Genomic DNA, 15149 nt, shown 5'->3' with positions numbered 1-15149 from the left:
AAATTATCTGAATCGACCATCGTAATCATAAATTCTTAAAGAACATTGTTTGTATTGTTACATTTCTATGTGTTAGCCGGGCCGCAAGGAATGTAACATACTGACTTTAATTTTTCAAAAGCTTTGCTCCATTTAACCTTATTTCTGTCTTTCTTTAACAGGTCGAGTAACGGTAATGCCAACCCAGCTATTTTGTTGCTTAATTCCTGAAAAATCCAACTTCTCCTAAGAAAGCCCTTAACTGTCTAACGCTTTTCGGAATTGGAAAATTGGTAATTACATGTAATTTTTCAGGAGCTTTTTTTTAAACCAAATGGCGTCAACATGGGACAGTAACTCAGGTCTACGAAATACTGATTTCTTTAATTTCGCGGTCATTCTGGCATCTCTTAATTTATATATATATATATATATATATATATATATATATATATATATATATATATATATATATATATATATATATATATATATATATACACGCACGCGCGCGCACACACACACACACACACACGGTTTACATTCGGGGTCCCTGCCTGACGTATAAACAACGAGTGTAAACTCGGCTACCGTATTGCATAAGTCAAATGGCATAATCTGAAATACATATTGGTAGTGTACACTACATGATTTCTTGTGTCTTGTCTCGTCTTTCCCCTTTATCTGACTCGTTTTGGTTCTGCCTATCCTCGTGATGATTATTCCTGTCATTTAGCTAATAATTTCGAAACTGTGATTTACCTCGGTAATTTCGCCTATTATTATACTAGTGTCCATTTAAAACCTACATGTGAGAAGTAGGTGCGTAAGTAAATTATGTCTCTGATTAAGATATATTGATACCATCTAAACACACAGAAAAATGTTAATCTCGTCAGTGTTTGAAAGTTGGAGTCAAGTTATTGGAAATTGGGCAACATTGCAGACCCTTAAAAATATTTAGTATTAACAAAATTCTTTTATTCAGAAGGAAATAAAGTTAACATAATTTGTTTAGTAAACGACAGTTTTATGATTTTCTATCTCAATCTGCACAGAACTTGACATTATTGTACGTCAAAGATAATTTAGTTATAAATTAGTTATTTAAAATACGGGATGCATATAGGCCCTAGAAGGTCGGAATCAAGAGCTTCTTGAAGCTATGGCGTTTTTGTGACACTACTTCTCTGGTTCCAGTCTGGATACACACCCAGACCCGGGAAGGCCAGCATCAGGAGCTTCTTGAAGCCAATGCGTGCCGAGGGCACACGAGTCACGGAACTCATCACGCAGACTGCGAGGACAGAGAGAGACAAGATAGTGGAGGACATCTTCCATGACCTGCGGCATCAACTACAAGGGTTGAAGAGTGAGTGGCGGAGCGGTGGTGGACTACCTGTGCTGTGCAGTGTGCCGTGCCTCGCCCAGATTCTACGCGTGAGGAGACGTCCTGGGCGGCCAGACTGTGTTCCAACTGTAAGTGATGTAGATGTAGAGGCGGGGATAAGCAGTGAGGAGAAGCGAGTGGGAAGGTTACAGATGTCTCAGGCTAAAGAAGACAGTGGAATGATGACCAAGTCGAGCAGCAGTGCAAGTGCAGTCCGAGGTGTTTCTACATCCTCGGTGGATCCCAAACTCGACGGATCGCAAGGGAGTGTAGTTAGTGCACAACCATGCGCAGAACTGCAGCCAAGTGTTCCAGTGCATGGTGAAGATGGGGAGCGGGTGCCACTCCACTTCGATCTGTCGCTGTCCGACCTGTTCGAGGAGGAGCTGAGCGTGGATGTTCCTGCCGAGCCAGAGTCGAGGCCTAGTCCACCTGGCAAACCTCTCGAGGACTCTGACCTTGACGCTTCCTGTCTATCGCCCATACCGCACGACGGCCACAACTCCACGTTGCTGCTGACTCCTCCGCAGGCCGGACCGAGCTTCGTGCGGCCGGAACCACCGGCATCGCCCGACCCCGGCTCTCGTCGCGGCAATGTGCCGCGTGTGGTCGCCTCCACACCCAAGCCACTCGCCAAGACCACCGCTCACGCACCAGAGCAGCTGCGGTTCAACTTGTGTGACACGGACGAGCTGATGAAGGAGTTTGAAGAGGAGGCTGTGGTGGGAGATGTGGACGAGCTGTGCGAGAAGTTCCGAGCGGACCTGGGGGCAGGCGGCAGCGCTCTGAGTGCCGAGCAGTTCTGTTGCATGCTGCGTGATCCAGGCAGCGTTCTGTACGCGCCCAGCCCGGAGGTGCGCCGGCACATGGAGGTCATCTACAGAGGAGTGCGGGAGCCCTGGCAGTTCGGCACGCGTGTGGTCACCGTCAACGAGACGAAGGAGTTGCGGTGGTGGCAGCGTGTGCTGCGGCAGCGTGAGGTACGGCAAGAGCCAGCGCCTGTGGCTGGAGACGCAGAAGATCAGCCGGACGTCAGCTTTCTGGAACGCAGCCTCGAATCTAACTGTGAGGTGACGCACGGGAATGAAGTAGCAAGCATTCAGGATTTTGAGCACAGCAGAGAGAAGGCGCCTCGCACTAAGAGGTGTTTGAGGCTGTCTCCGGACCAAGCCACGAAGACTTGCGCAGACGACAGCGTGGTCCGTCCGACCAAGAGACGTCGGCGAGCGGCCCGACTCGATCTGTCGGACGAGCCGCACACCACTGCCGATGGCCGTAAGGTGAGTTTGACTATGGATTGGATTTTAGGGTAAGCTGTTAGGTCTGGTTGATGAGGTCATTAAAAACAGTTATAGTGCAGACAAAGGGTATTTGGAAAGTAAAAAGAATCCAGATTGAGCATGTGCTAGTATTGGTGAGGCTAAAAAAAGGCACCTTTGCCATGTAATAATTTGCTTGGAACTATATGGTGGTCATAAGAGCCACTCGATGCTTTCTTATAAGCAGAAATTTAATATATATTTATATTAATGAAGAAGAGAGTTACCTATTGATTGCATAGCGCGGAGATGGCGACCTAGAGCTGTGAAATTTGGCACATGGGAATCATATTGGCAACAGTGTATCAATGCCCAAGAGACTATTTTGTAGAATTTTAACAATATCTACCGTTCGGATTTATAAATTCTCTTTACCAGACCTAGTTTCATTACTTTACGTGCAAACCGACGACCTAAGAGCGGGCTGATGGGGCTTAAGTACGTTCATCAGCGGGAATGGAGCCTAGCTCCCACGTGGGCCACGACACGGCCCTGGGGTGCTCAGCCACACGGTGGTGCTCAGTCCACGACCAGCAATACATTTAAATAACTACGCATGATTTCCCCAACATCATCATAGCGGCTAAATAACAAATTAGATTTTTAGACAAAAGCCTAAAGTAAAGATTTAAATAATTAATATCATAGTAATTTATTTGATAAAATTATGTATTTGATGTCAATTTCACTGCATTTAGGTGTTTAGCTGTGTATTGACTTTCAATTTACATAGCTGATATTTTGGTTTTATCACTATTCACCATATAGCCTTGCCTCTACACACAAGTCATCTAAAATTAATGATTGAATAAAAATGTTGTGAACAGAATTTTTTTTTTTTTTTTAAGTCTCTAAATGAAATGGTAGTTAAGACTAAAAGTCATTGTTGCATTGTGGTTACGGGCTGAGTATACAAATTGATTTTGCTCATTTAATATTTTTAAGGTTAATCCCTCTTACAAGATGGTAATAGTATCATTTAATTTTAATAGCTTGAAGAAATACTTATTTGTATATTGGTGTCAGTGTGCTACCAGCCAGTTCAGCTAGGGTTTGCTGGGTGAAGGCAGTGTTTCAGTGGCTGAGCGAGTGGCGAGTGTTGCGTGGCGTGCAGGGGCTGCAGGCCGGGGCGTGCCGGTTCCTGGACACGGAGGCAGACGTGTCTGCCCTGGAGGCTCCGGTGTCCAGCGACGAGGACTCCAGCGGCCTGGACTCGTACGACTCGAGCTTCGTGGACGACTCCGTCACGGACCAAGCCTCCCAGCTTCAGGCCAAATACCTGCGCTCCGTCATTTGGTAGCCACGCATTCACATCACGACACCTCATTACCATCGATCTTTGAATATTAGGAACGGCCTGTGTTTGATTCATTTTATGGTTTTGGAAATGTATTTTTTAAATTACGTGAACGATGAAAACGATAAAATACCTTTGCTATAAGAGTAACACAACTATAAAGTTACTTTGACTACAAGACGACCTTGATCGTAAGACAATCTCATTTATGAAACTGCTTTTGCTTGATCATAAGACAATCTTAATTATAAGACAACCTCAGTGTCAACGTCCTTAAATACGATATTTTGATGGACCAATATTTACACATTTTTTGTCAATAGGGACAAATCCTTTTTCAAAAATATTACAACAATGTAAAAACTATACGTAAAAGAGAAAAAAAAAATAGCCTTCTTAAAAATAACTCACCAAAGCAATTTAGTATCTAGGTATATTTTCTCCTATCAGCAAATATTGACTTTCTTTTTATCCCTAAACATGTGTCTGGCAGAATCAGTCCCTACTGGGTGAACTTTCTGTAGGCTTTAGAAAGGTGCTGTGAGATTGCTTTTAAGACTTACCTTCGTGTCATAGAACTTACTACTTACTATTTTATTTTTTGCCTAGTTTCAATCATGTACTGTGCCCGGCAGTTATCTTGGCGTGTCTCAGCGCGGGGGTGCGGGGACAGCGGGACCGTAGAAAGAAGAGGGGGTAAGCAGGCGACACGTAGCCGAGAGCCGTGGAGTGGCTGTTAGGAAAATATCGCCCTTCAGTGTATACCCGAGAATGGAAGGCGAAGGTGGCAGCTCGCAGAGGCGCGGTAAAGTGATACATAGCGGAGAGCGAGAAATAATAAGAACCGTGATGCAGTGTTGTGATGAAGAAGCGAAAAATAAATGTCTGCTCGAGTCTTTACAGAGACCGACGGTTATTATACTAATACATTTATTCTATGGTATAAGTTGCTATTACTCCAAAAAAGTGCAAAAGTGGCTGAAATGGAAAGTTTGACATTGTAAGTTATATGTTCTGCATTGTTTGTACACTATGAATGCTGACAATCGAATAGTAATAATAGTAATTATTTTTAACTGAATTTTGTTTTTCGTCACCTAATACAATCAATTATCATGGAAAGAGAACTTCACACTTACATTAAACAAATCATATGTTTTTTTTTTATATATATATATATATATATATATATATTTATAAAATGTTTTAAATGTTATAATATGCATTCTAAAGTGGAAGTACAATGCAAATTGTATTTACATTTATAATAAATAATTGATTAAAGGTGCATTAAAATATAAAACCACACATACACAAGCATTTTTTAAATGCCATTGACGTTGGTAGTCAGGTGTTTTCTAAACGACTGACGTGAAGTTAAAGCACCAAATATAACATAACAAGCTCTATGTTTACTTAAATGTAAATCCAGTGCTAAATGGCACGTTTTAGGTACGGAAACCGGAGAACAATAAGGGCTAGACTGGCTCCTGCGTCATCAACTGTGAGATAGCTTTCGCGCGGAGAGCTACAACTGCGTAATGTTTTGGTCGTTTGCTTTTTCTTGTGAGAGTTTTTTTTTTTTTTTTTTTTTTTTTTTTCCAAAATAACTTTTGAGAACACAATGAATTGAGAAGCATAGTTTTAAGAGGCCGTGTCACAAATTTGCGCTCCTATCTATATCAATGTTATTTTAAAAGGCAGTTTTTCTCAAAGTCTATAAGAGGTAGGGGCCAGAAAGTTTGCCTACTGAAAGTATACAATACATTTAACATAACCGCTTTTTTCAAATTTAGTTATCATATCATATATTATTTCTGTGATGAAAAAAATATAATCAATATTTTGATTTGTCCAGATACAGTGGAATTTTGCTTATATTTATAATTATTTAGCAAAAACTGAAAAGGCCATTGAAATGTATTGTACATTACCTTCCGATCAGTGTCTTCATGATCATGATGAGTTTAAAAACCTGGTTGTAATCAAGTCTTTAACTATTTCATGACAACATTTATACTTAATAATTTGGAGATAGGCCTTTTCTATCCTAAGCCCCTGAGCTTTCACTATCTGGTCTGGCGACCGACCTGACACTCTTCAACCACCCCAAGGGTCTCCGATTGCACATCCGATAAAAAAAAAGCTGTTCGTTCATTTGTTTTTGTGTCACAGACTTCACACATTTATGCCAAGGGAATATTCCGCTGATGTGACGCCATACGAATGTATTATTCGCGACCATACAACTTTTTTGTTTGTCATCGGGAAGAAATGTTCATTTTGAATTGAGCATTTTTAAATGTCAGCGTAGAATATGCTTATCTGCCCATTTTGTTTCTTTCCATAATAATGAGTAAAGTTAACATTGTCATAGACATTTTATTATATTCGTTTGCCGTCCAAGTAAAACTGTCACTATATCGCACGTAATTATATATTTTACTAATTTGTTAGTTGTCATTTTATTTAAGTTACAAATAACAGTAATCAAAAACTATTACTTAATAGTCCAGAAAAGAGATTGAGTTATTATTCATTTAATAGGGGTTTAAAATATGGTACTACATACATATTATATATATTATACATATTATATATATTATACATATATTATCTTGTTGTCTTCTTTGTAACTTTACTGGAAGAATGGCATTTGGTATGTATGTTAACTCACAATGAAAATACTTCAGAAGTACTCAACAGTGAACAACCTAGGCCCTATACTAATTTCATTATGTTCATGGAAATATAATTAAAATTACAAATAATGAACTGTATGTGTTTCACGTAGAGATATCGTACGAACTGTATGTGGTACAGACCAACATTTGCTAAGGCTCTGAAAATACTTAATTTCAGTTAATGTGTGGAGAATATTAAAAGTTAGAAATAATGATATATATAAAACAATGCAAAGTTATCAGCATAAAAATAGAAGTTATTTTTACGTAGCGCCTATTGGAATGAATATTTTGTGTTGAATTATGTGGCATGATTAATATTCTCTTATGGTATGTGTGTTTTGTTAAAATCTTATAAAACATAACTTACTGTTGAAGGATTTTAATTTTTTTTGTTATGATCTTATTTAAACAAGTTTTAATTATATTACACATGTCTATTTTAAAATCATTTTAATGTATACTTATAGAATTGTAATAGGCTTTATAAGGACTCTCAAAATGCATGTGAGTATCTATAATTATCTACATCACCATTATGGCCGTTTCACAAGATCAAATATTTATTGAATTCAATCAGTTGCATTCATTGTACATGATTTTCAATTTGTACATTGAATTCAATACAAATTGAAGATGTTATTCAACTAAGCTTATTAACTTATAAGTATTTTGTTTGTCCAGTACATAAAAGTAAAAGATTCTTTATTATTTAAATAATGAGCATCTATAAGCAATAACGTTTTCTAAATATTTACATAAACATAATGAAATCTAATTTTTCAATACTTTATATCTACGATCACATCAACGGCAGTATTATGTAATCAATGAGGTAATGAAATATCTTTAAAAGATATTTTCTCCTCTGTAAAGTAAATTTGTGATACAGCCCTCTTAATGTTAGTCTAGTGAGTTATTTCGTCTTCTAATATGCTACAGCAATATATAAAACTAAGTTTTGTTAGTGTTTTAGTCTTTTGTAATGTTAAAGTGTAATGTAATCAATTCATTTTTTTTTGTAAATTCTTATTCATAAAGATACATATCATAATAAAATAAATAGTAATATTTGTAAATTTAGATTCTTTGAAACAACATCGATAAGAGGTTCTCCTACCTCTGTTAAACTGTATGATGGTGCATTGTAAAAAAATTAGGTAGTCTGACTTAAGTGAGATTGTATTTAGATTGTGTGTAATGCATATGCAATATCTAAGCATAAGAATTTATGTTATTATCCTTTTAAAACGTTACACTATGAATTTCGTATACTTTTTAATGTCAACTACCATTATTTTTCACGGAATATTACATCCAGATAAAGAATAATTACCACATGTTTGAAGATTAATTGTATTCCGATACATTTAAAGTATTAAAATTTTTAGATACGACTCATACTACAGTTGTAAATGTGAGGTTTCTTGACTCTGAATCCCCGCATCCGCAATTTCCTAGTGAGCCGCCGGTCAGATTGTCATCCTCTCAGATTGTCGAGGAACCAGATACATTTTTCGTCGAGTAATCTGGCGGTATAGTAGCTTTATCACGCGCTGCGGTTACAGTTACTTCGGTTGAATAAGCCACTAAATCTCACTGTTAAAAGAGAGAACTTCTAGACCAGAATATTGGAAATAAAAATTTACTGACACGGCCTCTTAAATTTATTTTACATACTAAGTGACCTAGTTTTCCAAAATAAATTGAGTCTGGTTTTCGCTAGTTACTGAGTTAACAACATTTCAATTAATTTTGGTTAGCTTAACATAATAATTAGCAGACACCGTAAGTATATTTGATGGGACAAAGTAAAACGTTTCAGGTTTAGATAATAGTTTGTTACTTTTCCTGACAGATGAGTACAAATATTCGAGCACAACCACTGTAATTCACACAATGTTACACTTATGTAGTACAAGTACAATTCATAGGATTTCTCACTTTTGGTTTGATAACCCAGCGCTCTTAGCCAAAAGGCCTTATCGCCCTGGGGCCCCCACGTGCGTGGATACATACTTACGTAGTAGACATGAATAGAGGGTTTCCCCTCCTTTTGATTTGTTAACTCAGCGCTCTTAGCGTTAGCCCTACCGCCCTGGGGCCCCCATGGAATTGGATGCGGATACGCCGCATACGCAACCAGGAAGAGTGTTAGAGCTTTTGGCTATGCATAGGGACTGAGGCTACCCATCTCAGTTTATGCACCACCTCCGGCCCCCCACTTACGTAGTGTAGGAAGTCACGCGCCGAATGTTTTCTGTTCTGCTAGTTCAAACCTGGCCGCTGACCTTGACAATAGGGTATCGCTTTCTCTTCGCCCTCCCCCTTTACCCCAGACAGGACTAGGGAGCTCAGACGCCAAGTTATCTGCCGGGCACAGTATTGCCATTTTTGTTTCTTCAACTTATTTTAAAGTAAGAATGTTCTTATGTCACAAAGAATATTTTTAATAGTACAAAAAATTAAACACGGTAAAACAATATGCACAACCTAAGATTGTCAGGTAAAATGTCCATTGCTGTAGTCCATTGGGGAAATGCAAATGGTTTGCTGAAGGTGGTAAACTAAGGATTGCACTAGAGTTTGTGTAGGTAAAATTGTATATTTTTGCCTAAGATGTTTGCTTACCTATCTTTAAAATTTTGACATATATGTATTGTATTTATGTAAATATGTTTGTGTATGTATGTAATTAGTTGATAAAAAATCTTTTTTTCGACAGAACGACTGGTGGTAACACTCACGTGTAGACTCAATTCCAGATCAACATTTAAATACAGGAATCGCATTAGTATCTTGAAATTTTGAGCTGGTTAAGTCTGAAAAACATCACCCTCTGGTCCTGCAGTAGAATGCTTTCCCTCCCCCCTTCCTCATCTTCAAGGTGAACCTCTGGAGTCACCACTGATGTAGTGTGTCTTTGTAGAGTTTTAACTATGTAGGCTTTTTGATTATCATGTTTTTGTGTATATTAAATTAAGGCCACAAATAATGTGTACTAAACAATATAAGACGATTCGAGAGACGTGCATAGCTGTGAGTGTAGCGATAATTGTGTGCAGGCTGTAGAAAAACATATCTGCATTTGGATTTTCTCATTTGCATGAAACAAAATTCACTTGAGTGTTTGATCATGAATTATTTTTTCTTAATTATTTTTATTGTCAGATAATTTTGAGTTAGTTTTTTTAATGTTTGTCCAGCCATTGAGTTGATGTCTGTGGTACGTAGAGGTTGTGAATGTGGGGACGTGTGTTTCGCAGGAGCCCGGCCGTGTCACGCCGCGTGCCCTCCAGACGGCCGCTGCCGCGCAAGTGCGACGTGTTGTCCCAGGTCGACGCCCACTCAGACTCCTCCTACGAGCAGGTGTGTGCTTTTTCCTTCTGCGCCAACGTCCAAGTGGGAGATATACTCACGTCACATACTATACTTAACTGAGCTCATAATGGTTTGTATTGTTTTATATATTGAGTTCAGTGCAGAGTTGGTATTATAAACACAATTTTTTTTTCATACGACTAAAGTAAAGTTTTTCTGGGTAGGGGTTGACCAGAGAGAGGATGTACATGGCACCTTGCCTTTAGGAGGAAAGTTGACGTGAGGCAAGCAGGGCTGAGTAAGCAAGGTTGTCCTGCAGTCAGACTTACCTCCCACAGAGTGCAGCACCTAGACCATACACTGTCCCTGTGAGTACGCCGCTAGCTCGAGGCACGTCTGTCGCAGGACTCGTTCTGCGTGGAGGAGGTGGACCGGTCCGGGGCGTCGCAGATGTGTCCCCTGGAGCTGGCGGAAGCCGCGCTGGAGCGAGCACGGTACCACGGGCCTTGCCGAGGCCCTGACCTCCCTGCCAAGAGACGCAGGATCCTCGCAGCTCCGGGGGACGGCAGCTCTGACGACGAGAGAGTCTGCGTCCTGCCCGCGGCCGAGACCGGCGGTGTGCGTGACGATGCGACCGGAGTCTCCGGCGACGTGAATGTGCATCACCAGGTCTTCGAGAATGGGACGAAGCAGTGCACGGGAGCGGGGATGCCCTCCGACATACAAACAAACGAGATGGCAGTGGCGGACAAGAAAGCTACGTCGAAATGGAACACCAGCGGCTTGGACTCCATCAACTTCAACTTCCTGACGGAGGACTTGTTCGAGGATGAGCTTGAAGAGGCGGGCGTTCCAGAACAGAGTCCTCTGGTCCATGTGCCCGTGCCACAGGTCTGTTGCCTTGGTTCTGTGTATCACCCGTGTCTGTGCAGAGATTCTGACAACGATGCATGCATATCAGGGCCTTCTGGGCCTAGTCAATACACCTTTCTCAAATATTGTTGGTCCCATTTTTTATGATTGTGGATGCAGTAGTGCTATGCTTCATATAATTAAATAGCTAATGTCTCTCTCTCTTCTCTCTGTCTGTGTTTGTGTGTTCATGGGGTATAGGCAGAATCCTTCAATTGCTATGAAAAAATTTTTAGCCACTTCTAAAAGCTATAATAACTGCTGCACGGGCCCTATCATTCAGCAGTACGAATAAATAACCAGGATATTCGCCTGGAACCACCGTGAAGTGTGTTGCGGTGCAATGGAGAGATACTGGAGTGATGGAGCAGCACCATCTCTGGAGACCCACTTTTATGATAAAAAAGTTATTTGATTTCTTCATAAATATTTATTGATATCTTTATTAAAAAAAATCCCATTTTTATAAAATCATCTATAAAGCTTTTTTTTTTAATTAGGACAGTTTTATTTTAGTCTTATATGCAAAACTAGCTATCATAGTTTATATTCATTTAACATTTTTTTAGTCAGTATTTGGATTAAATTAATTAATGAGTTCACTGCTGGATAATTGAAGAAGATTATGTGTGATCAAAACTCAAACAAAACAGCATTGCTGACTGCATAAAAAAGATGCTTTATTTATGTACTAATCAACTAATCTTTTGCTGCATTACTTAGTGTATACTAGAGATTTTTCATAGGAGAATTTGTTTATTTATATATAGTAAAACCTTATTGTTACGAACCCCGACACCTCGACACGTCTGTTCGGTTCAGACGCTCGGCCGCTATGACAATGTGTGACAATTTTTTTTCACTCGTATTATTCTGTAAAAGAATAAATGACTACAACCATGGACTAGATAACATGGACACTCGTTTGCCATGGGCATTTATAAAAGTGAACATGACAGTGGCACCATTGTATGAATTAATAATTACAGTGTATCCACCATTACGCAACGCAGTAGCAGGTTACTTGCTGGATTTATCTATGACAAAACAGATGTTACGACTCAAACACTAAACAAATGTAAATAATGGTTCCTGATTCTGGAGGATATTTGCAGTAAAGGAGTACTAAATAATTCTGAATAGTGAATATATAGTAATAAATGGTTGCCAAAATGGGTAAATATTTATGGGGTAAAATGTAAATATGAGTTCGTCCCAAAACTGTTTCGTGTTTTTTTTTTCTATTTTATTTTTCTTTTTTCTTCATCTTCCCCCCAGTATTGGCATGTTAAGTTAAATTGATTGAATTTTGTGCTGTTAATCAGTGCGTTCTTGGGAAAAAATAATTTGTGTCAGTGTTTAAATTTCACATCATCCCATTTGAAATTTTTTTTTTCCTCGGTTTTATTTTCCCTTGGGCATTTTAATTACTTCTAGGAATCATTTGATTCAGTCAGTTGCTTCTGGTCTTCACGACACTTTGCTCATCCGTTTACTTCAAGACGCTGCATTAGCAACATTGGCCGATAGTCACCCCTCATTGTTCACTGGAACGGCCGTGGTGTCTGGTTTCACGAGCGCAGGTGCACCATGCGTTAGGCACGTGCTGTCTGACAGACGTCTTCACCGCACCTTCTCGCTTGTCAACATCAGCCCAAGTACCCACGTTGCATTGCACCTCCAAGCATGTCCCGGTGACGACGAGTGCTCGGGTAGCACAGCTCCCACAATTCCCTCTCCTTATCCTCTGTTTTCCTGTGCCCCTTCTAGGTTCAGGGGAATTCTTGTCCCTACTAGTTGCTGCTGGAGCGTTGAGCATGAGGGAGTGTGGTGTGCTGCAGGTGCTGCAGGGACCACTGGTGCTGGTGGACTCAGGACAGAACTGCGTGGCCACGCGCATCACGGCCAGACTGCGCGCCGCGCACCACATCGACACCCGTGTACTGCCCACCAAGGAGGCTCACTTCATCGTGAGCCAGCGCGTGGGCGTGCTGCGCATCATGTCCGCAAGTACGTGCTCCGCCGTGGTTCGCTTCCGGCGCGTGTGTTCCGCGTCTCTGGTTGACGTGTGTTGACCACCAAGGAGGCTCACTTCATCACGAGCCACCGTGTGGCGATTCCTCACTTGGCGTATCCAACCCTACAGTTATGGTGCACACTAAGCACAATGTTTGCAATATGCAATATGCACTTCATGCCACTTTTGAAATTTAATATAGTGCCTCCTAATCCAGTATGGCACTTGGTTGTAGTGATATGATTGCGTGCTCTAGTAGCTAATTTGGAAATTAAAGACATATCACCGACACATCTAGAGGCTACTTTGATAATATTGCGGTATGTCCCTTCAACAACCCAGGCATTCCCAAAAAACCACCTGCTGATGGTCATCCAAAACCTTGAAATTAATTATTTACTAAAAGAAAAATATCTCATAAATTTAATCACTCCCTATTGCCAGTTTCTCGGAAATTTCTGACAAAGCACTAAATGGTAACCCAAATAAGACTGGAGTCAAGCATACAATAATTACTTCCTGTATTACCAAAACCAAATTTATTATAGAAAACATGCAATGCGTTAAGCAATTACTTGTATAGAAAGGGTGTACAGTAGTTTGTACCAAAATACTATCGCTAGAGTGCTTTTAGTGACCACAACATGTACACCAGATCTAGCCTTTACAGAAAAGTTAACAAATGCCAATAATATAATTAATTAAAAGCATCAGAGCACCTGAATTAAGTATAAATATAAAATCCTGGCATTTGGCGACAATCCTCTGACGTAGTAGTTCAGCGAGTATCCCGGTGAGTCATTTGAGGTGAGTCATGTTGGCCTGCAATCTTAGTTTTCTTCTGTGATGGTGTGAGGTGAACATGCCCTTAAATGTAAAGTAAGTTTTCATGTTTGTTTGTCTAAATTGTTGTCGGAAGTGAGTCCACAAGGTTGGGCATATACAGACACTCGCTAAGTATTTGATTGGGGAATTCCTCCAAATTGAGGGATGCTTATTTCGGCATTTTACCTGCTCTTCCAACATGTCCCACCGATTTTCAATAGGGTTTAAGTCAGGTGATTTTGCAGGCCAATCAAGATGCAGTAGGTTGGGGGAGTGTTCATAAAACCAGTCACATATGCATCCAGCCCTATGAACTTTGAAGTTGTCATCTTGAAAAATGGAGGTAAAACTCATCAGCTTATCATCCAGAATGTTTAAAAAAAAACATGCTGGTTCATGCTAGTAGTCACCGCAGTGAGCGGGCCCAATCCATGATACGAGAAACACCCCCAAAAATCACAGACCCACCTCCAGCTTGAACCCAACCTTGCACACATCCAGGATGAAATGCTTCGTTTGGCCTTCAGCAACGTCACACATCGTATGGCCATGGGCGCAGCCGAACTCAATTGTCCCTTATGCCACTCTGTCACATCCTTGCTTCTATCCATGTGTACTATAAATATAGTACGGCATACACTAATTATTGTGTGTACCGATACTAATTTTATGAGTCCTGTAAAAATCCCAGCTGTAGTAACCTTTCGATCATCCATCTTTTTTATGCACTTCTGGGAGGCTGTTTTATTTCAAAAATATGTTTCAGTTATTTTTCTACATTTTAATATTTCTGTCTCTTTAGCCTCAGACAGATTCATCTCGACAGTGTTGACTTTTCGATACTAAAAGCCAGCATTGTAGTTTTACTGTGTCTTATGACATCTTTGGTGATGAAACAGAGTCCACAAAAATGGGTAGAAGGTACATAAATAATCAAACACAAAAATTGACAAAGTTTATATAATACAGGTTTTTAAAGTACATATAATTAATGCATGAACAACACCCATTAAATCTTAATTCAAGTATAAGGTGCTATCTTCTCGTACTCAACACTTGAAAGCAGGGACTTGCTGTCTCGTCTGATGTCCACAGCACGGGTCGAGAGCTGCAGTCGCAGTATGTTGCAGATGTGGGACGTCTGTCGTACTGGCCGCTGCTGGAGGAGTTTGTGCACACGCTACGCGCGCACTTCTCTCGCCCCGTGATTGTGCTGGAGGACTCCCGCCCGTCTGGTGTCGCCGTGCCGCCCGTGAGCCGCCAGGCCGTGGCACGCCTTGTCGCGCTGCTCCGTGCCCACGTGCGCCTTCTCTTCTCGAGTTCCCAGGGTGCGCACGCTTCTCTGTCACTCGTAGCCTTCAGCACGGCCTCACAGGCACAATTGTCTACAAACATTCGCATGCCA

General features: G+C 40.5%; 1 protein-coding gene across 1 annotated transcript in view; it reads left to right on the top strand.

Annotated features, from left to right (window-relative positions):
- LOC134540141 (uncharacterized) overlaps positions 1–15149 on the top strand; it is a 59819-nt gene that overhangs the window by 31688 nt on the left and 12982 nt on the right. Inside the window, exons 18-23 of the mRNA XM_063382675.1 lie at positions 1180–2649; positions 3803–3984; positions 9936–10038; positions 10396–10881; positions 12744–12912; positions 14875–15072. Of these exons, the coding sequence (XP_063238745.1) occupies positions 1180–2649; positions 3803–3984; positions 9936–10038; positions 10396–10881; positions 12744–12912; positions 14875–15072 (2608 nt within the window). The remainder of the gene's footprint in view (positions 1–1179; positions 2650–3802; positions 3985–9935; positions 10039–10395; positions 10882–12743; positions 12913–14874; positions 15073–15149) is intronic.

Source organism: Bacillus rossius, chromosome 16 (genome assembly GCF_032445375.1).
Source record: "Bacillus rossius redtenbacheri isolate Brsri chromosome 16, Brsri_v3, whole genome shotgun sequence".
NCBI lineage: Eukaryota > Metazoa > Arthropoda > Insecta > Phasmatodea > Bacillidae > Bacillus > Bacillus rossius.
Note: the sequence above shows the minus strand (reverse complement) of the source record. Positions and strands in the feature narration are given on the sequence as shown.